The 22814-nt window shown below is 41.5% G+C and overlaps 1 protein-coding gene across 1 annotated transcript in view; it reads right to left on the minus strand.

Annotated features, from left to right (window-relative positions):
- STAB2 (stabilin 2) overlaps nt 1-22814 on the minus strand; it is an 83373-nt gene that overhangs the window by 47945 nt on the left and 12614 nt on the right. Inside the window, exons 9-21 of the mRNA XM_010005864.1 lie at nt 22158-22291; nt 18394-18527; nt 15141-15223; nt 14327-14476; nt 12738-12881; nt 11391-11453; nt 11179-11298; nt 10633-10686; nt 8976-9056; nt 7861-8013; nt 2693-2779; nt 2054-2165; nt 680-860 (exon numbers count right to left, since the gene is read on the minus strand). Coding sequence (XP_010004166.1) covers nt 680-860; nt 2054-2165; nt 2693-2779; nt 7861-8013; nt 8976-9056; nt 10633-10686; nt 11179-11298; nt 11391-11453; nt 12738-12881; nt 14327-14476; nt 15141-15223; nt 18394-18527; nt 22158-22291 — 1496 coding nt within the window. The remainder of the gene's footprint in view (nt 1-679; nt 861-2053; nt 2166-2692; nt 2780-7860; nt 8014-8975; nt 9057-10632; nt 10687-11178; nt 11299-11390; nt 11454-12737; nt 12882-14326; nt 14477-15140; nt 15224-18393; nt 18528-22157; nt 22292-22814) is intronic.

Below are 22814 nucleotides of genomic sequence, written 5' to 3' on the forward strand. Positions count from 1 at the left end.
CTGAAATGCATGCAAGACAACAAGCCTCCCTTTTCTCTGGTTCCGCCCCCCAAGATTAACCTATATTGGAGGGAATTTCTTAAGCACTCAAGTTACACAGCATCCCAGATTCTGCTTTCTGTGGTGACTCATGAATATACTGTGGCAAGAGGCAAACTTGCTGCTTGTGAGGGCTGGGCAAGTACAAGGTGGCTGTAGCAGCCACAGATTTGTGTGACCAGTCTGTCAGGCCTGGAGAGCCTGTGCCGAAGTCCACAGTGATGTGGCATGCAAATCTTGCCTGAGCTGATTGGTGTGAGCTATCTGTCCCCAGAATGCTTGAGAATATAGTTATTTTTGAACAAAGTTCAAGCTCCTAATTCACTAAGAGATGGTTAGAAATGAGTGGTTTCTAAGAGCCTTTGTAGGTGTTGGTAGGAAGGCAGCCTTCTGAACAAGGGTCAGATTCATTTGTATTTATCTTGTCAGTGTTAAATATATGGTGTAGGATAATGCTTTGAGAACTTAATTACTGTCTTGCAACTCAAGGTCAGTCTGGTGTGTGTTTATGCTTATTTCCTGCACAGCAGTATTTCAGTGGCTGATGTGTGTGTCCTGCTACAAGATGCTGTTTTGATCAAGCAAATAGGAAAGAGCTGGATCCTAGTTAATGTTAATTAGATGCAAGTTACTGACTCACCTCACTGCGCCATCACTAAGCTGGCAGTCTGCATGCTCGTGGCAGAACTGTAGGGAGGGCTCACAGGGAACAATCTGCTTATCACAGAGTTTCCCTGTGTATCCACTTCTGCAGGATCCAGGAAGGCAGGTCCCATGGCTGTCTATTCGGTTATCACACTTCCCATAAATGCAGAGGCACTCTGCCAGAAAGAAATTACCATGTGCAGTTCCACAGTATAAAACACATCTATCCTTACACAGCATTTCTTATGAACCAGGTCCTCTTTTTTTTTTTTTTTCCTAGAACCTAAACTTCTGTGTTTTTAAAGTCTCACTTGTGTTGGAGGACTTAATCTTTCTTTATCACACCCATGTCTTTTCAGGTGTGTTTTATGGATAACTATTTAAAATGCCGTTATCTGCCAATGAAAGTCGAAGGGCTTCAGAGAAGTAGGAACAAAATATTATGTCACAGGTCATTAATGCTAAAGTTATTTCATTGCACAGCTTTTGGCCCACTCTCAGTAACACAAGAAGCCTTTTAATCCTGAGTCCGCAATCCTACAAATTTGACAGACAGAGCAGCACCACAGACCTACCACGTGTTGTCTGATCAGTGCTGCTGGGAGGCACTGAGATGTGCCCAAAGCACGTACAGGTAAGCCTTCTGCAATCCCATGAAGTGCTGGTGGTGACTAGTGAAGCCAGCAAGTACTGCTTTGACAGAACAGGAGCTTACGCAATGCCACCCTTCCTTGTGGAATTTATCTTTTGGTTTTTGTCCATGTACCTCTGGACCCTTGAGTGAGCTCTGGTTCATGAATGACAGGCTGCTTCAGAGCAAAAAAGACTGAAAATTGTTCTGTAGGTAGAGAATGTGTCTATATTCGATGTTGTATATTCTGTAGCCTCTCAAATGCAGTATAGTTTGACAAAGAGAACTATAAACTATTCAATAAATCAGAAATTATTTGCTGAAGATGGTTATGAAGTGGCCTGAATAAAATCTGTTTCTAGATCTAGTTGTTCTTAGATGACATGTGTTTGGCATTACAGGCAGAATGTGTTCTGTTTTGGGCAATGCCAGATGGGAATGGAACAGCAAAGATTTTCTTTTCAGTTACTTGTGTGAGGGAGACAAATTAAAAGAACAATACATGAATATAAAGCAAGCTATGGCCCCCTGCAGAAAGCCCAATTAAGTTAGTGAGATTTTCACTAAAGGCAGGCTTATTGTATATCCCTTTGAAATAAGAAATTAAAATACCCCAGAGAGTTCTTGCTCATCCTCTGCAGAGACTATTTAGTGGGCAGTTACCTCCTACCGTAATGTTACCATGGACCAAAAGAAATAGACCATGCTCTTGGGTGGAGGAAGTATGGCTCTACCTACCTTTGTCACACTGAGGCCCATATTTGCCAGGGTCTGAGCAGAACTGACAGTGTGAGCCTTGAAATGCCAGAGCACAAATGCAGGTCCCATTTCCACTCAGGCCATCCATGCACTGTGATATGGAAGAGAGGTAATTTCTATGTATAAATTGAAATAAATTGAAATAAATCTTTATCCTTCCCCCAGAAGTGTGACTATATGCCTGTCCACAGTATGAATTTGACACACTACCAGAGGGAACCTCAGCTTAGATGAAAAAGGTGTTTCAAAGTAAAAGCCTTCCCTGTGCCTGTACTGTGCTGCTGTGGATTCTACCTTCATTTGCAATTTTAAAATGAGAACAGTGAGCTGGGACACTACCCTGTGTTGTGTAAAGCAGAAGTATCAGAGATACCTCACCCCAGCCTTGCCTATGTGTTGGAACCACAGAAATCTGCAATTTGGGCATCTGAGAGGAGACTGATTTATTTTCCCTCCTCTGTATAACTAAATCTGGAATCACAGCCAGCACTGGACATGAATGGAGGGTGCAGCTCTTGTGGAGCCTACTGTTCTGCTATGCAGAAGTGCTTCAGGGACTTTTGGGATGCTGTCCCCCCATGGGATGTGCAGGGTGTTGATGGATTACTGATTGCTTACCTGCCCATTTCCTGAGCAAGGTTTGGAGAAACCTCCGGGGCAGGGACTGCACTCAGAGCCAAAGAAGCCTTTGCAACACTTTGGTTCCTACAAAATAAAACAAATATCCTCTTTTTCAGTGCCTTTGTGCAGAGGCACTGCACAAAAGACAGCTCTGCATCCTGTTTTGGCTCTCTGGCAAAGGCTTGTAGGGGTAGCTGGTTCTTCTATGATTCTATGATAAAAGGTTTGTGTTGAACCAGAACCAGCTCTGCCAATGGCCTTGTTAGAACCAGACAGCCCAAGAAAGGGAAACACAGACCACCAGATCTTTCCCTTGTTCTTATCAGACTCACCAGTGTCAGAAAACCTTGTTCTGTCACCAGTTATGAATGTACCATTGTGTGTCTGCTCATACTGTGTGCACTCTGATACTTACTTGCCTGTGGGAGTGCAGTGCAATTCAGAGGCAGTCTGTCTTCGTTGCATCTAAGATGGGCAAAACACATCCTCCAGTTCCCTCAGCTAGACGCTGTTTTCATCTTCTGTCTTTTTCTCTGCACCACTATGGGATTTAGCCACTAATATAGCCCTAAATGTTTTTCTTGGCTGCATCTTTTGTTTTAAACATGAATTGATTGCTTGGTCCGTTTATTTCTTTATCAAGAGCACAGAAAGTGTGTTAGAAAAACACCCTTGTTCAGATGTGTGATTCAAGAGAAACAGGAATCAGCAAAAGGCTCTAAAAGCTTATGGATCTGTAGACTTCTCTGCTTGTTGCCTAATGGTGCTCATGAAATGCAGAAGCTTATTTAGGAGCCCCAGGAGCCAGAAAGTTGTAAGTACTTCCCAGGAGCTACTGACTTCTGTAAGACCTACACTTGCTAAGCAAAGCAAGTGGAACGCACGCAGCTCTTGAGAATGTTTCTCATTTGTTGTTATCCAAGATTGTGTGAAATCCTGAGACAGGAGGGACTGGGACCAGGCTGTCCTGCTCGTCATGGATGGAGCTGTACAGGGCAACAACAACATTTGGTCTTGGAGCCTTATGTGGAAACTCTTGTATTACACAATATGAGAACATTGTTGTCAATAATGTATGGTGGCTAAAAAACCTCTCTGGAATTTGCCTGGTATTTTGCTGTAAGGTTTGCAACAGCTCCTCTCAGCCCCCCTGTAGAGGATATAGAAACTACATGGACATCTCCAGATGCCTCTGAACTCCAAAAGGGAAGTTCCCAATGCAAAAGACAGTATTTTGGAAAACTTTATTATATGTTTCACTTTAGGGAATTGTAACTCTCTACCTTTATTGTTATATTGCAGGCTCGAGCACAGCCAGTTTTTTGAAAGGTTGGGCCTTCAATAATGCATCGCCGCTTTGAGAAAGGCTGGAACATACACAAAATGGAAGAATTAGTATTTCTAAGCTATGTAGAGCTCTGTGATACAATGTAACATCACAACATAATTTAACTGGAGAACAGAATGCAACTTGCTACAGCATTGCATTTTTAAAATTTCTAAAATAACTGTTTTTTCATAACATGAACTTTCTTTTCATTATTACTGAACATATGCGTATAGGATTAGCTAGCAATGAATTTTTATAACATGGGGGATAAAATTCCTCTGGTAGCCAGACTTGGGTTTTGTATGTGGAGAAACATGCAGCCAGATTTGCATCTTACAGATGCAAAGCAGATGGAAGATTTTCAATCCTTTCTGAAGCTGCTTCTGCAGGCAGTTACTTCTGGGAACATGCTTAATCAAAAGGAATTTTTTAACAGATGTGAGGTCTATTTTACATGTATCCCTTTCCTATTTTTCCTTTACTACCTCTCATAGCATAATCATAGCAATTCTCATTCTTTACCTCTCTCTTCTGCCAAAGCCTATCTGAAATAGATCTTGCTTTACCTGAGAGAAGAGTTGAAGCTTCTATGCAGTCTACGAAGGATCTTGCAATAGCAAACAAGACAATGCTGAAATTACTTGATGCTTCATTCATTGCCCAAGAGATATTAAAGTATGGTCTATATTTGTATTTTTATGCAGTCTCCTGTATACATATCTGGTTCTTTTGCTCACTGGGCTGGGAGAGCAGTAATCAACCCATGGACACCCCTTCCCTCTACGCATTTTGTACAGCTGTGGAATCTGTCAGGAAATGTCACTTACGATGGGCTTTCCATCAGGCGGACAGGGAGCCAGTGCTTGTGATGAGCAGCTTGTACAGACCCCCTAGATGGACGCAATAAGGATAGGCATTTGAAAAGGCCTTGTACCAACTACTGAGATGCATGCTGATGGATGATACACCCTGTGAATTTTAAGTACATCTGTTAAGGACTTCTAAATGTTGCAGCATAGGTCTGGAACCAAACAGCAGCATCAGGGCTATATCCACTGGTTCTGATTTTTGCTGAGTGGTTGTTCATTTCCAACTTCATTTTTTATCTTCATTCCTCCTTCCCCCACTCCCTTCTTTTAAAGAACTGGAAGCTTCCTAAACAGAAGATAAACATGGGCACAAATGCACTGGCATCCTTTGTTGAACCCAGTATAATATATGAATTAATATTATCTGAAGGTCTAGTGCAGTCTGCACACTTAACTCCCATGGGAATTTTTTATTTCTTCCTAGGAAGACCAAACATTTTTTGTCTCGTGTATAGACAGTGTGAACTGAAATTTTTGTATAGACGTTGAAGAGAAAAATATTCTTAGCTTCCTATACTCCACTATGATTCAGCAGTACATAGCTATTTTTATGTCTTCACCTTTTGGTTGACTTTCTACACTAGCTAACTTATCACCAGGTGGTGGTGACAGAGACTGGCAATTACAGTGCTCAGGAGATATAAACGCCAGTGACAGTTTTAAAGGTGAGTCTTCTGATAAGCTCAATGTGTATTAACTTCAGAGAATCTGAGCCTTTCAGTAAATGGATATGGAATTTGTCAAAGAAATGTTGCTCATGACTGTTAATACCTTGTGTTTCAAGCAAGTTAGAATAAATTAAAGAGATGACATCTGGTGTGTTACTTCACCATGTTTCATAGCTATTGGAGAAGTGACCATGAACCTGCATTATGGCATTTTCCCCAGAGATTTGTCACTGGAACTGGAGGGAAAGAATCAGGTACTGATTTGCATTTAGTAGTCCTTCATGTCATACAGCACTTAAAAGAATAAAGGCCCAGAGTTACAAAAGCATTTAGGGCATCAAATAGTTGGGCTACCAACACCACTATTGTGTTTTAAAGGTCTGTGGGTCAAATGTATTTTGGCAAATATGTTTGAGCTTTATAAAACTCTTTGATGCGCTGTGTAGTCATGGCTGAAGTTGTCTCAAGCTCTTAGCTTTCTTTGTGTTTCTGAAAATCCCTGCAGTTTCCTCTTTGCTCCTTTAGAATTTAAAAATCTGATTGCTGTGGAAAGTGTTTCCTGCTGCTCGTTTCTAGTCAGTGTCACCTATTTGCTCCCTTTATCCAGCTGGGATGGTCTCAGCCATTGACAAGTACATGATCCCTGCTTTTCTTGGGGACAGGGGTCCTGTCTTTCCCCTCTGACATGCCACAGAGTGAGGATGGGGAGATGTGTCTGCACCTCCATGCAAGGTCCAATCTGCTTGTTTTCAGCAGTCGATTAAGATACTCTCTTGGCACCAAAGTGTCCAAAACGTAGATGTATATTCCCTTCCACTAAGTCTGATGTGGGAGTGATGACTTCTGGGAACTCATGGAGCAAGATATTGAATTTTGTGGTTATTGCCAGCACTGAAGTACAGTTACATGGATATGTATGTGTTGGCACAATGGTTTCAGCTTTAGGGATTGTACAGTTCTCGTAGGTGTGTACTACAGCCAGCTCCTGTGAGATCTGCCACTTTTCTCTGTTGCCACAAATGGTACTTATGAGGTGGCATTGCTGTTGTTTTCTGAGAGTGATGAAGATGCACGATGGCAGGTAAGAACAACAAAGTCACCGCTCTCTCTAGTATTCTCCTTGGTGAACATTGTCCTTTAAGCAGAGCTCTGCTTAAAGCCTTGGATATTAAACTATATTTCAAACTATGCATGAAGCTTTCGAAGCTGACAGCAGTTCCTGACTTCAGTTTGGGGAATTTTTGTGACAGATGCTATTTGTTTTGTCTTTGAATAATTTTTCATAGCATTGCTTTAGGATTGATGGATGTCAGACACAGCTTATAGGTAGGTTTCTGATAGGGAATTCAAATTACTGGAGTGTAATTTGAATTTGTGAAGTGTTGATTACTTTTTGTATTGGAGTTTGTGGCTCAGTGCTCTGTCTAGTTTATGATTATATTGCACATACGGCACTTTATAGTTACTGCCAGAGGTAATAGTTCTTTAGTGCCAGCTCTTGTGTTTTCTTCATTAAATTTTGATGCTGTCCAGCTCTGCTGGGAACCTCTTTCAAGGCTGTGGTTCTGGACTGTTGAAAGTTAAGATAGTGTATGTTTTGCTTTACTGTACCGGAACTGTTAGTGGCCCAGACACATGCTTGAACAGGGTCCAGTAACAGCCCATCGTGCCACGTTTACTGCTAACTAAAAGCTCAGTCTCATACTCAGTCTTCTTACCAGAAATAGTATCTGAATGTTACAGACTGTAAAAGCCTGTACTGTGTTACCAAGTTGAACAAGGTATGTCAAAATTCACCCTTTGAATTATGAAACAGTTTCATAATTCCTAATTTGAAGAAAACTGGAAGAAAGCAGAGCTAGGGGAAACTGTGCCTTCTGAAAAGGAAATATTTCTAATATATTAATTGCTGGGTCCTTTCCCTGCATATTTAGTAGAAATGAAAATACTGATCTGAAGTATCTGGGAACTTGACACAGCTTGCCATGTACTTGTATGCACAGGTAGGATTCAAGAGCTGGAGGAAAATGTTTAACTGGAGAGAAAACATATTTAAAAGGGCTAGTGCAAGAACTAGATGGGTTAAAGTGGTACAGGATGTGCTCATGTGAGTTCCATTTTTGCAAATTATTTTTACCTGTGCAGTATTGTTAGCCAAGTGGCTGTATGTCATTGATATAATAATTTTCAAAAACACCTCCAGTTTTAGGGACAGTATCAGAGAAAGCAGTAAAGAGGAAGCTGGATATGCTCTACGTGGAGCCGTTAAAAGCTATTGATTTATTGTCATTCTCTTACCATTGCGACTTGACTTCTTGTCTCATCACACCGGTGTGGTAGAATTGGAACAATTGTGGGTGGAATAAGGACTCCAGCAAGAGTATAAATGCGACCATTTTTTGCAACAATATCTGTTTCTTCCACTTCTTCTCCACCCACCAAGACTTGTCCCTGTGAAACAATAAAGTAGTATTAATAATAACATTTCATGGCTTCTAAATTTCTGGTAATTAAATTTCAAGACTTTCTAGCTGTACTTATTTTTAATTGCTGTCTGGCTTTGTTATGCTTGTTTTATGCAAGAAGCCTGCATATGTCATGCATCTTCTTGGATGATGGTTGATAACAGTGCTACCTAAATTTTTCTTCTTAATCTGCATTGTTAGCCTGTGGAACTGATGACTGAAGCACTGACCAAAATGGGACGACTTCTGATTACTTCAGACATTGGTTTCAGTGGGCATAGACATGCTTTTGTTCTCTCTCTGACAAAGGGAGAAAAGTGGGAGAGAATCTGTCACCTATTGAAATAAACAACAAGAAAAAAATGTGTTCTTTCTGCATTTTCTTATGCAACTGCTCTGCCTTTAGAAGAGTTTTCATAGATGTGTCTCTTGTCTAGAATGTGTTTTGGCTAAAATACACAAAGAACAGAAGAGAGTTCAACACGTCAACCAAGTTTGGCTTAGCAAAAGTACTGACAAATCAGCACCTTTGTAGACTTGCTCAATAGGTTCATTAGGGTCAGAAACCATAACATTAAAGGGAATGAAAGAATAACTAGACGTGCACTGAGAAGTGTTTAATCAAAATATGAAACAGAATTATGAAAATATCTTAAATAGATTTTTTTTTTTTAAACGAGGCAAAGGATAAATGAGGATCATGTTTGGACTGAGGCTAATTCTTAGGAAAAAGGCAGCTGCAGGCTGCCCTCATATACCAGTTATTTGATCTGCATCATGCTAATTTCTAACAGTAGGTGGGAATGGCAAGTTGAACATTTCTGCCTCATTATATCAAGAAATTCCAATGCTAATGTCCCCACTCCTCCCTTTTTTATTCCCCTTGCATGCAAACAGTTGCCTAGATCAGAAAGTGCTGTTCACAGGTGAAAGATGCCTTTGACTTACAGTGCTGGTCCTGTTAAAGTAGATGAACTGCTTTGCCATGCTTCTGATGTGCTCTATTGAGACGAGGCTGGCAACTTCTAGCTGAAATGAATATAAATTGATTGAAAGAAATGTAATATCATCATTCTTTTCAAATCCAGATGGATTTAGTGGTGAGGACCACCTTTCTCTTTAGGATGAGTGAACTACTCTGTCAGCTTTTCTCTAGCTACTTGGGCAGCATCATAGTGATTAACTTGCTTGTGTGACAAAGTTAGAGTGACAAAACTCTCATTGAGCTTGCTGGTTGCTACATCTGAAGGGCTTGCTGCCAAAAAAGATATTATTTTTTCTTCTAATTATAACAAACAGTCTAGGTAAAGTTATCACCTCTCCCTAAAAATAGCCTTGTCTGCATCCTTAGATCATTATGGAAGTAGCAGTGCTGATATCCCATGAAGGGACATGTGGCTCATATCATATAATGGCTTGGATTGGAAGGGACCTTAAAGATCATCTAGATCCAACCCCTCTGCATAGGCAGGGGCACTTCCCACTCACCAGGTTGCTCAGAGCCCCATCCAACCTGGACTTGGACACTTCCAGGGAGAGGTCATCCAAAGCTTCCTTAGCCAATGTATTCCAGTGTCTCACCACCCTCACATGAAAGAATTTCTTCCTAATATCTAATCTAAATCTACTCTCCTTGAGCTTAAAACTCTTCCTCTTTGTCCTATCACTCCATGCCCTTGTATAAAGCCCCTCTCCAGCTTTCCTGTAGCCTCTTCAGGTACTGGAAAGCTGCTCTAAGGTCTCCCTAGAGCCTTCTCTTCTCCAGGCTAAACAACCCCAAATTGCCTCTCATCTCATGCCTCTGCTCCCTGTGATCCCAGTCTGTAACAGGAGTGACTTCCATCTTGGACACTGTGAGGAGAGCCTTTCACTAAGGATATGAGCACATCCTTCCCTCCCCGAAGCAGGGATTGGGATGGGATGAACTTCAGCCTCCTCTAGTCTTAGTTGCTAGTGGTGTTGCTGAGTTCTGCTCTTCATTTCCAGTAGAAAAAGGAGGGACAAATGGGGGGCTTACTTAGAGGATGACAAAACCACATTTGTCAGATAAACAGAAAACTATTCTTAGCAGATTTGGCTCAGAGAGTGCTTTATTTTTGATAGAAATAAGCACATTTCCTGTTACTCCTTCCTGCAGTCCTGCCAAGTTGCCAGTACCCTCTAACAGCAGTTCTTCCTCCACAGCAGATTAAGGTATCTGGTCTTAGGTTCAGGATGTCAATATATTTATGTATTTATATATATATTTTTTTCTATGATTGGGCAAGTCCCCATCATCAAAAGGTATATTTAAAAATGGAAACAGTTACTTTGATGTAACACATTAGTGCGACACAACACAGTTGTACTTCGCCTTGATTTGAGAACAACCCCATGCCTCCTACCAGGGTTTTGTGTTGATTAGTGACACTGAGGTGAAAGGTTTGTCTTCTCTCTTAGTGACCTTTATTTGACCACCCTTAGTAAAAGCAGAGGCATAGCTGTCCTTTGAAGCCTAGCTGTGCAGCTCTGAGTGGAGGTTGTTCTTGGGAAAACCCTGCCCTCAGGGTGGCAAAGTGTTTGAAAATGCTCTTACACCCCAGGTCAGTAAAGCAGCCATGCTCACCTCAGCATTGGAGACAATGTGGTATCGAACCAGCTCCAGCAGCTTCCATGAGCCCTGCCAAAGCAGAAAAGATGACACTTTAGACCAAAATGAGTCACACAGACCCAGCTTGGTCTGTGAGAGGACATGGAGATGAGAATGGTGTCATCAGCTGGTGCACCAGAAACCTCTGGGTCAGTGGTGGTGCTCAGCTTGTAGCATGGAACCTGCCCTGTGGTGTCTACTCCCTCTGTCTGTCCCTGGTAAGGGTGGCACCTCTCAGGAGAGGATCTGGGGCTTTGCCATGTGGCTCTCTGGGCAAGATCAGGGACCTGGTGGTAGGGATTGATGTAACTTCATAGGATGTGGGATCCCAAATCCCATTCCTCTCTAGGTGATACCTTGATTTTTAATTGTTAAAGATGGCCTAAGCTTTGATTGCAGGAGCTTAGTTTACAAGAACACTAAACTAGATGAACACAGGAAAATGCTGCATGTGTACATCTACTACATATCTACATATATATCTTGTATCTAAGAAAGATTTGCATTATAGAAAGACTGTACCTCTGCAGAAAGCAGGTAATCCAGAGCCTCAGATTTCATATTGTTCAGAGCCTCATTGCTTGGAACAAAGACAGTGAAAGGTCTGTTGTCTTGCTGTAAATCCATTCCCAGGCCAGTTTTCTGTTTTGGTTTAAAAACAAAAGTGAAATTATATATTAATATTGAAGAGCACCTGAAAATGGATTTATGAAATTGCTTTTCTGGATCCTTACCTCTAACAAAGATGTAAATTGGCTATATCTTCCATTCCCTTGAAGAACTGACATTATAGTTTCCTGAAATAAAATGAAAGTAAGATTTATTTTAGCTGGGAACATGGAATAAATAACATTTCTTATGAGAGACTTTTTGAATTTGCATGAATCTCAGTTACTACAGATTGAATATATTTGGTTTTCCTTATTGTTTGAGTAGCTGGTGGTGTCTGGAATGGCTGAAATCATAGAATTATTTTGGTGGTTGGAAAAGACCTTTAATATCATCAAGTCCACCTGTTAACCCTGCACTGCCAAATCCACCACTAAACCATGTCCCTAAGCACCACATCTACACTCTTTTAAATACCTCCAGGGATGGTGACTCCACCACTTCCCTGGGCAGGCTGTTCCAGTGCCTGATAACCCTTTTGGTGAAGAAATTTTTCCTGATACGTAACCTAAACCTTCCCTGGCACAACTTGACGGCATTTCCTGTTGTTCTATTGCTTGTTACTTGAGAGAACAGACTGACAGTCAACTCACTCCAACCTCCTTTCAGGTAGTTATTGAGAGTGATGAGGTCTCCCCTTAGATTCCTTTTCTTCAGGCTTAAGCAAGCCTCTTGTCCTGCTGCTAATACTAACTTAGAGTTTGTCATTGTCCTGAAATACTGTGATCACAGAGAGTGTATGTGGAAGGTGTTATTACTTTTTCACTCACAATTAGAAATGAGACAGAAAAATAAGACCACTAGGCCAGGCTCGATGCGGCTTTGAGCAATCTGGTCTAGTGGAAGCTGTCCCTGTGCATGCAGGGGCTTTGGAACAAGATGATCTGCAAGGTTCCTTCCAACACACATCATTATGTGATTCTATATAATATTGGAAAGAGCACTGTATAAGAAGTGAACTCTCAAGGAAGTACAGTAAGCAGGGCACCAAAACCCCCAAAGCATAAAAGAAAAAGTTTTTACAATATTAGCCTTTCTGGGGGAGAAATTGCTGCTTTGAATACAAGTGTTGCCCAATCTGTATGCCCAAATGCCCCTTCTTTGAGTGTGTTTTTCTGGAATTCGGTGAGATGAGGACTGCCAGTTTCCCAAGGAACCACTGAAATGCAGTGAGTACACACTCCAATGCAGTGAGTACAAACAAATCCTCCAGCTTGGCAGAAGAGCAAATGTCTGTTTGGAGTGGAAACTGCACCTTTATTTTTCACTTTGAATGTTGCTTCTCTGAGTTGATGCACAATGGCTCATTAGACCTTGCTTAGCTGCTGTCAGTCATCCTTCTTTGCTTTCATTTAATGTGAAACTATTTTAAAAGAAAGTCAGACATTGCACATATATAGCTTTTAGCTCACCTCTTTGCTGCTTTCAAATGTTGGCTCCACATTGTCCATGGCTTTGTCAATAATGTGCAAAATCCCATTGGAAGCAATAATATTTCCCTGAAGAAGTTTTCCTTTCCTCTTTCCTCCTTGGATTCTAATTCTTAATTGATTATCCTGAAAGAAACCAGGCAATGGACAGTGAGGTCTTTATTATGGAATGACAACAGAGAGAGAATGAGTGTTGAATGAAATCTAATACCCCCTTCGTTTGCCAACAAGTGGGCCATTTAAACCTGGAGAGGCTAGAGGTTATTTCCAATGCTTATCAAGGAAATGGAAAAAAATCATTTGAGTTTGGATCAGGAACATGTTGTTTTGTTCTTGGACATTAAAACTCAGATGAGAAGCAAGGATAGGCCCTGTGGGGAGAGCAGTGTCCCAAAAAGTGCTCCAATGACTGCTAGTCATAGAAGTCTGCCAGGAAATGATTTAAAATGTGATAGTACTGAAAGGGTCAACTCCTGTAATCTTGAGGGACTACAACCCATTTCCTTTTATTATATGTATATTTAAAACAACAAGATGTTGCTGATTCTGCGCTGTGCTGAAGCCTGCAGGAAACTCAGGCCTCGGACAGCAGGGTTATTTTCCCGTTACAAATGGAGTGTCTACTCATTAAAGCAATAAAATAGTTTTCCTCAGATGCCACTGATCTGCTAAAAACATGAGAAGTACTTGATTTCAGCCTTCACATGTAGTCAAGTCATTAACAGATGTTTAATGGACCAAGAGCAAGAAGTCTAGACTATAAAATCTAGTATAGAGGCTTTTTAAAAAACTGTGAGGTCAGACTTCCGTGATATTTTCTGACCTCAAATAAGCTGGGATAGTGATGAACTTTATTCCATGGTTTTCGTGATTAATTACCACGTACATTTTATTTAGACTGAAAACTCCAATTTCATGTGTTGCTGATGCTCAGTGGGAGGTGGGATCTGCAGTGCAGTCAGTGCTTGCTCTGTGTGAGCAGCACACACACAGGTTTCCAGTATAAGCTGCCCAGTAAGAGGCAATGGATGAAAACTAGAAGACAAGAAGTTTCACCTCAACATGAGGAAAAACCTCTTTACTGTGAGGATTACAGAGCACTTTAACAGTCTGTCCAGAGAGACTGTGGAGTTTCCTTCTCTGGAGACTTTCAAGACTGGATGTGTTCCTGTGTGACCTGCCCTAAATGCTGTGGTGGTCCTGCTCTGGCAAGGCGGTTGGACTTGATGATCTCCAGAGGTCCTTTCCAACCCTTAACATTCTGTGATTCTGTGAAGCTCTGGGCTTTTACCCCTCTTAGTTCATCAAGGTTCTCTTAATGATCTCCCACAGCCCTTGTTAGTTGTGCTTGCAGATTTAAGATTACTTTAATTTTAGCATGATTTCACTGATTCTAGTGGAAACTTTGGTGTTTCGCTTGAACTGCTTGTAACGCCTGGCTATGGCTGTGGTATTTCATAACCCAGCAGCTACCTGCAACCTGATGTCTTGCTGGGGAAAGACCTTTCATACTCTCATTAGAGTAAACAGAGAATAGTAGTGTTGCTGAGATAGGCTGGAAGGCCACTTACCTTTTCTCCCTTTGATATCTCTCCTGACTTGCCAGTCAAAGTATATATTACATTAGTATTATTCAGGCTACTGGTATTCAGCTGACCAGCAATTACATGGAGTTTCACAAAGTATTGTGCTTTCTGTTTATCATTCAGAAGATCCTTTATCTAGAAGAGCAGAAGAACAGAGATTTATTTCAATACGAGCTTCCTCTGAAAACAATATACATATCTCATGGTGAATGCTCATTTCCCTCCAACTGCTACGTTCTGAAATTACATGTTTTCTTCTGAGGTGAAGTGATAGGGCATGAACTTAGTGGAAGCCTGTCTTGGTTTCAGTCCAGGTCAGATCACTCCCTTATGTCCCTTCATGAGCAGTAGGTGCCTCCAGAGCCGTCCTGACTTCAGTGGAAAGTAATTGGATGCTGATCACTTGTATATTAGGCCACATTTTAATTTTTTTTTTTAAACTAAAACCATAGATTTTTATCACCCTTACATAGAAGGTGATCTCTAAGCCTCCCTGATGAAAATGCAGTTTTAAATTCAGCCCACCTCAACTGAGTGAAAAACCCTTGAGCATAAGCATGTAGCACAATCCAAAACTGACTTGATGGATGACTATGTTCTACCCTGACTTGCTGAATTATTTTGCTCTTCTTTCAAGTAGGAAAAGCACTATTCTGGCTACTAGATTTAAATGCATTCAGAAGTGTTCTAGAGCAAAAAGTACCTCTGAATCTGTTGAATCAAACCACTTTTAACACAGATAAGATTTCTGACGGAGTTACACTCCCCTGATTAAACACCCTCTCTGTTGTTTACTTACATTTGTACCTTTGAGTCCCTTGTTTGTTGGTACAAGTACGGTAAATGGTCCCAGAGTACTCAGTGGCCATTCATAGGCATTTTCTTATAAGGAGAAAGGGAGAAAAAAAGAAGTTTAAATGGGTATTGAAAAGCTCATTGGAGGAGGGCACTGTGTACTCTGTGCTAGGGATGCAAGGGCAGAATGAGAAATAATACTATCTGTGATTATTAGATGTTAATTTAAAATTAAAAAATCCAGGTTGTTCAGAGATGAGAGGCAGATGGGATATGAAATTCAGGAGCTGCTGCATATTTGACACAGGCTGAGGCAAAATATTCCGACCATTTCTGGCAGCCTGACTTCTGTGGCATGCAGACCAGGGTGATGGACATGAAAGCTGTGTTTCTTTGTAGTTGAGTCTTTACAGAAAAATGACCTCCTGCTTCAAATCAATTCAGTCTTCATGGGGTGATGGGTATGCTGCTGATAACCTGCTGTAGTGCAAATATCAGCAGACACATAGCTGGTAATAAAAGCTGATGTACTGAAAGTTAATTAAAGTTCATTTGATACCCACATGGCATTTCTGTTTCCAAGACAGCAGTACAAGAACACTGATTCTGCAGCTGAAGATGTTTAATGTTTATAATATTCAGCTCTTTCTCCAGAGGCTTAAAATCAGAACAAACCCCCCCTCTTTACAGTCATTATAGCTATGTTGTACCAGAGAAGATATCTCAAAAGGAACGTGCTATCTTACAAAACAATGTGGATTATTCTGCTGTAAATTCTTAGCTTTTGAAAGACATTACTGTGGAGTGAATGGATTGTAAGATAACCTGTGCAGTTAATGTGTCTTTTGTCATTTCAGACTAGTAGATCAAGCAGCACATATATGTCCAAAACATAACCAACTGACAGAAAATCTGCCTTGCTAACAAATAATGGTGCCCAGCATGTCAGGCACTTTTCAGATACGTATGGAGAAATGCAGTGAGAAATTGTAACTGAGCTCCAAGTGCTAAGGCAATGGATTTTGGTCTTCAGTGCCAAATACGAAGGTCATTGTCAGGCTTTGATCTTGGATAACTGTGGGGGATTCTTAGTCTGTTCTGATCAGGAGTTCAGGATCTTTGTCTTACTTGTTGGGCTCAGTGAAAAGAACCAAGCAAATGATATTAAACAGGAGGACATTTTTCATGTTTACTCAATTCTAGTAGAGTTTTTTCATAGCTCACATTTGTGGCCTTGCAACAGAAGACAATGAATATTATGCTGTTCTCTTAATGAGGTGGCTGCAATAATTGTGAAGGGCTAAAAGTTCTGAACCCTGACTGGGACTCCACCTCACCTCTGCAGTCAATTTGAAAACCTAGAGACTCCAGCTGTGGCTGAGGTGTTCTGATGGGGAGTCCTGAGGGTGCTGGTCTCTTCTTCCAAGTTGCAAGTGAGAGAACAGGAGGCCTCAAGTTGTGCCAGGGAAGGGTTAGACTGGGTATTAAAATCTGTTTAATATCTATGTTGATTAAATAAGGAGTGGAATTGAGTGCACACTCAGCAAGTTTGTCAACAACACGATGCTGTGTGGAGTGATTGACACACGGGAGGAAAAAGAGGCCATCCAGAGGGACCTTGACAGACTTGAGAGGTGGGCCTGTGCTGACCTCATGAAGTTCAGTAAGGCCAAATGCAAGGTCTTGCACATGAGTCAGGGCAATCCCAAGCACAAATACAGGTTGAGCAGAAAATGGATTGAGAACAGCCCTGAGAAGTACCTGGGGGTGTTGGTTGATAAGAAGCTCAACATGAGCCAGCAATTATAGAACCACAGAATGGTTTGAGTTGGAAGGGGGCTTAAAAATCATGTGTGCTGGCAGCCCAGAAAGCCAACTTTATCCTGGGTTGCATCAAAAGAAGTGTGACCAGCAGATCAATGGGGGTAATTTTTGCCCATTTAGTTTGCTCTTGTGAGACCCCACATGGAGTACTGTCCAATTCTGGAGCCCCCAACACAAGAAGGACATGGGGTTGTTTGAGCGAATCCAGAGGAGGGCTATGAAGTTGATCAGAGGGCTGCAACATCCTTTCTATGAAGACAAGCTGACAGAGTTGTTGTTGTTCAGCCTGGAGAAGAGCTCTAGTGAGACCTTATAGCACCTTCCAGTACCTGAAGGAGACCTACAGGAAAGCTGGGGAGAGAGTTCTTACAAGAGCATATAGTGACAGGACAAGGAGTACAGGTTTTAAACTAGAAGACTTTAGATTTAGTTTAGACATTAGGAGGCAATTATTTAGTGGGAGGGTGGTGAGACACCGAAACAGGTCATTAAGGGAAGGTGTGCGTCCCCTCCCCCTCTTCCTGGAAGTATTAAAGGCCAGGTTGGATGGGGCTCTGAGCAAACTGGTCTAGTGGGAGGTGTCTCTGTTCATGCAGAGAGGTTGAATTTAGATGATCTTTAAGGTCCCTTCCAATCCAAACCTTTCTATGATTGGAAAAATTTCTTCACTGAAAGGGTTGTCAAGCAATGGAACAGCCTGCCCAAGGAAGTGGTGGAGTCACCATCCCTGGAGGTATTTAAGAGTGTAGATGTGGTTCTTAGGGACATGATTTAGTGGTGGATCTTGCAGTGCAGGGTTAACAGGTGGACTTGATGATATTAAAGGCCTTTTCCAACCACCAAAATAATTCTATGATTTCAGCCATTTCAAAACACCACCAGCTACTCAAACAATAAGGAAAAGGAAATATATTCAATCTGTAATAACTCTGTGATTCTATGAGTCTGTGATGGAGACCATGGATAGCATCAGTTTCTTCCACCTTCCTCTCTCCTTTCCTGATGAAAGCAATGCCACTGCTGATGACTGGGAACTGGGGAAGAGGGACCCAGCTGGGATTCCTGATGTTTTTGGTGCACTTCTGTGCATCATTCTAGATCAAATCTCAATTATCCAAATCAGTGAGGGTAGGGAGGGAGAGGAGGTGGGAAGACCCCTCTTATCTCACTATAGGGAAAAACCCACTGGTGATACCAAATTATTTGTGAGGGGTTGTGGGAAATTGTTTAGCATATCTGTTCAGGAATTCTTGCAGGTTGCACAGCATGATGAGTAAAAGCAGCTTTAGATGGTCAGGGGAAACCCACAGTGAGTAGCTTGCACCCTGTGTCTTGCTATTAGCAGCATTTTCTTGCAGCTGGGGGTGTTGAGGGAAGGCAGAGCAAGATCCACCCACTCTGCAGGAGCTCACTGCTGGCATGTGGTCACTCACCCACGAGTGATAGAGCAGATGTCAGTTTTCCTTGCCACCGTCCTCCCACTTCAGCGTTCAGGTCCTGGAGGCGCTCCACGATGTTTCCGTAGCACACAAACCCGTTCCCCACGGAGCCCTCCTGGCAGGTACATCTGCAAAGGGATTGTCCTTTTAGTTGTGTGCTGATGCCCTGTTGTGTCAGTGAGGCTTCCACTCAACGTGGTCTAGGTGTTGTCACTTCTCAGACCACATTTTCAGGAAGAACTAATGCTTTTTAGTTTAATCTTTGCTTCTGTATGCGGTTGTGAGAAGCCTCCACTCACCACGTGAGACTTGGTAGAATTAAGGGTAATTATGTATTAAGGGGATGATGGCAACTCCCTAGTCCTTGCAATAGCTGCATGGGACTGGTAGAAAAAGGCAGGCAGGGCTGTCAGTTCTTTCAAGAAAGCAAAGTGGTTGTTACTCTGCTCTTCAAGTAACACAAGCATTTTGGGCAATGATACTGGTACGTTAACATCTTTTTTTTTTTTTTTTTTTTTCTGAAGATGCTGAAGCACAAAACCTCGTGCTTTTTCAAATGTATATTTTATGATTTTGCTGTCTCTGCACTGGAAATAGCATCTCAGTCATAACACAGTGGCTGTCCCCTGCAGATTCCAGCCTGTGAGATGTGTCAGTGTTGTACGTTTGACCCAGTCCTACGTACATTCAGAGCAGGCTCAGGTGGTGGTGTCCATGAGAGTGACAGACAGTGTCTCCAGGTGGGCTCAATATCCTCACTACCTTGGGATGGGCTGCATGTCAAATAGCATGTTGCAGCCAAGGCAAAATCTAAAGGAAATTTATGGAAGAACAACCCCAAATGTCAGTCTGATATTTTCTGTCCTATGAGGAAGAGAACACACTTCATGACAACTGAATCTTATGGCTGTGGAAGACTTGGCATTGTGAGAAATGCAGGGAAGAAATTGTTGGTTGTCAACATGATTGATGGGTGCTTGCTATTAGTTGCTGACAGGTACAAATGGTTGTGAGTTTCAAAGAGCAACTAGGACTTGCATGTGCCTTGACCTTGTGTCAGCTTGACATGTGGTTAGTACTTCCTAAATATTCTGGAGTCTTTAAGCCTGCATCAGTGTGAGGAGCCACTGATGCCTGCTGGTTTTGCCAGTCTCAGCTCTTTCTGTTGCACTTTTCAGAAAACCAGCCCCTGCTGGGCTGCTGCTGGGAGACTGGCTGGTGGTGTCAGCTCAATCATTTACCCATCTTCAGTGCTAAAATTAAAGCAGGCACTTGCCAACCTGTAGCACGCACTGAAAGAAACCCTAGCTATATTTAGGAGGCTAAACAACTATATGGCATGTGTTGTCAAACACTAGCTTATAACAGTGCCTTTCCTAATTAAACCTCCAGCAGGTTCAGTATTCTTGTAAGCCCTATCCATGATTCATCTCTCTGGATATTTTTTCTAAAGGCACCATCAGAGAAGGAACATTACTCCACGCAAGCAAAAGATATTCTTTATGTAACTAATGACCTAATAATTTGCATGTGTTGGTTGTTACAAACACACATTTGCCATTCACACCCCACAGTAGTATGAACCTCATGCTAAATCATCTCTCATTTCCCATGTACAGGCTCTACTGTAGCTGCTCCCTCAGTGAAGGCAATCTCATTTAAAAATCTGCACAGTCTCTCAAGAACTAGTGGACTGCTTTCAGAATCAGAAGGCTGCTTAGATTTTGGCCAAGAGGTTCAAGCTTTGACTCCTTCTGATCCTAGGAAAAATCAAAGTCTAAAAGCATCCTAATTTTTTAGGATTAAATGCTGATGGTGAGACTTCTCCTTTTTAAGAGGATCTCTTGGGAAAAGGTTATGAGTATTGAGCCTGGCTGAAGGGGTTAGGGCTTGGAGAGAGAGAAGCAGATGTTTCCTGGGGGCTGGCTGTGTTTTTTTTTTGTTGGTTGGTTGGTTGTTGTTTTTGTTTTGTTTTGTTTTTGCTGACGGGGTAAATATTACTGTATTGATGTACATAGATCTCTGCACATCTGAGCAGAGAAGAAAAAAACCTGAGACTTCAAAAGAGCTGAGGAATAGTTTAGTAGAGAAAAATAAATTACTCTTGAAACCTTGCACAAATCAGCTCAAGGTTTCAAAATAAACCTCTCTCTCTTTTTCAGTAAGTAGTCATAAAGAAGCAGGTGGTTAGACACAAATTTTTTTTGGGTGTCATTTTCAGGGGCACAGTGAACTGCAGGAATATCTATGTAATTTGAAATTTCTAGAGGACAATATTGCTTATAACTGTGTGTGTCCAGTAGCACAGCTTGGATTTGGCTGCCAAAGGAAAGCATGTCACAATTCCAGATTAGCTCCTTCAACCTGTCTGCCCCCTTGCTCCTTCCAATGGAGTAATTTACTTTATGTGGCCAGGCCTGGGAAGGACCAGCTGGGTAACTGACTGCATCAGTCAGTCTGGAGGGGTAAAAACAGAAGTCTAAAAGCATCTAAAATTTGTAGGTAATTGAATGAGGGTTGTACAAAGCATTTGGATGGCTTGTTTTCCTTCCCCCAGATATAAATTTTTAATTTTCTCATTCTAAAACTCTCAGCTGTTGCAAATTGACTTGCAACAATGAAACACTGACAAATTAGGAAAGAGAGGTCCTGAGTTATGGAATGTGGAATTTTATTTTAAATTTTCAACTGATGTGGTGCAGTATAGCAGTGTAGTACACTAAGTATAGTATAAGTAAATACTAAGTGCAGTTGAAGTAGTACAGTATGCTCTAGAATGAAGTAGGGGATATTCTAGATAAACTTGTTTGAAGTACACAATAGCTTACCCAGGGGTGAAGTTGATATTACACTGTAAGAGAAAGCTGCATGATGAAGTAATAAGAATACTTCCTGTCTATGGATCTATACAATAACTAGTTTGTTTCAAATCTGCAGCTAATGGCCTATCTTGCCTTTCACATTTAAACTTTCAGCTCCTGAAAACTGACATTTTGGGGACACCTCTTTACACTCAGTACTAACTATCACTGGGCTACAGAAACATGTAATCCAAATTCTTTGACTTAAGATAGGTTTGTTAAGTTTGGTGTTAAAACTTACTTCCCTCCTAACCACTGTGTAGCAAATTTCTGTACAGGAAAACAAATTCTGCCAGAGATTTTGCAGTTTCCCATGTGCTTGACTTGAGACTTTGAGGAATCTGCTGAGTTTGGTGTTGCTTTCACAGCATGGGGGTCAGATTCCCTAGCTGCATCTGTATATGCATACTAAAAAGAGCCAGGTCTCCAGTGCTGTCCTGTGATAATTAATGCTGATTAATTTTTAGCATGTTGCCTGGTGTGTTTCTGGCCCACATCAAGCAGCATTTTCCCAGGCAGGCATAGAATGTGCCAGGGACCACTGCCAAGAGGCAGCTATTCTGTTTTGGAAGAAGGAGAGACTTTAGCTGTGAGATAGACCATGTTGCTTGCCCTGAGAAACAGAAGTCTTGGTCCTTTTTATTTACTAGTGTAGAAATGACCTCTGAGCACTATATAAATAAAACTTAATAGATATTAACAATTGGACTGATGATATCAAACACTATGCTAACTGGTTTATCCTAACCACATTAAATCTTGTAATTTGTCCTTGATAAAGAAACCATTAATGATAACTTCAGGAGGTGTTCCTCCACTGGTTTTGTTTTCGCAGCTTGTTTACTGGGGGGAGGAGGGAGAAACTAGGAGAAATCTCTAATGAGCAAGAAGACTCACATGGTCTGTCCTGGTGCAACCATTGAGCATTTCGCTTTTTTATGGCAGGTGTTGTTTTTTTCACAGATGTCCATCATGCTGCATCCTTTTCCAGGTACAAAATTTGTATAATGCTCCTTGCATTCACAGTGAGACTAAATCAGAAGAGTGGGAGAGGGGAGAGACAAATTAGACACAGACAAATAGAAGATTTCAGCATACTTTCTGAAACTAGGATTTAAAGGCAGTGAGATTCCAAAGCCTTAGTTAATCACCAGGTGAATTCAGTTGCAAGTATAAAGCTTAACAATGTTTATACAACTCCCTTCTATGTTTTACCCACTCCAGAAAACTAGTGACTTGCAGATAAATTTCCTACAGATAAAGCCCTTTGGATTCACTTCTGTGACAAGAGAACATTGAAAATCAGTGTGGGTAGGTCAATTTTTAAAATTTCTGTTCCCACAGCCCTCTGCTTCCCAAAATGAGTGCCAAAGCATAATATTAATGAGCGAGGTGTCTCAGCACTGCTGTTGTACACACCAGCCTGTGTGTGCCACTCACATGCAGCTTACTGAGACACCTCTGAGAGGAGCAACTTATATGACTGTGAACTTCAGAATGATCCTTCATGACCAAGTCCCTTTTTGGCTCTTCAGGGTGTCCAGGCAAAGCAGG

Source organism: Chaetura pelagica, unplaced genomic scaffold (assembly GCF_000747805.2).
Source record: "Chaetura pelagica isolate M959 unplaced genomic scaffold, ChaPel_1.0 scaffold79, whole genome shotgun sequence".
NCBI classification, from domain to species: Eukaryota; Metazoa; Chordata; class Aves; order Apodiformes; family Apodidae; genus Chaetura; species Chaetura pelagica.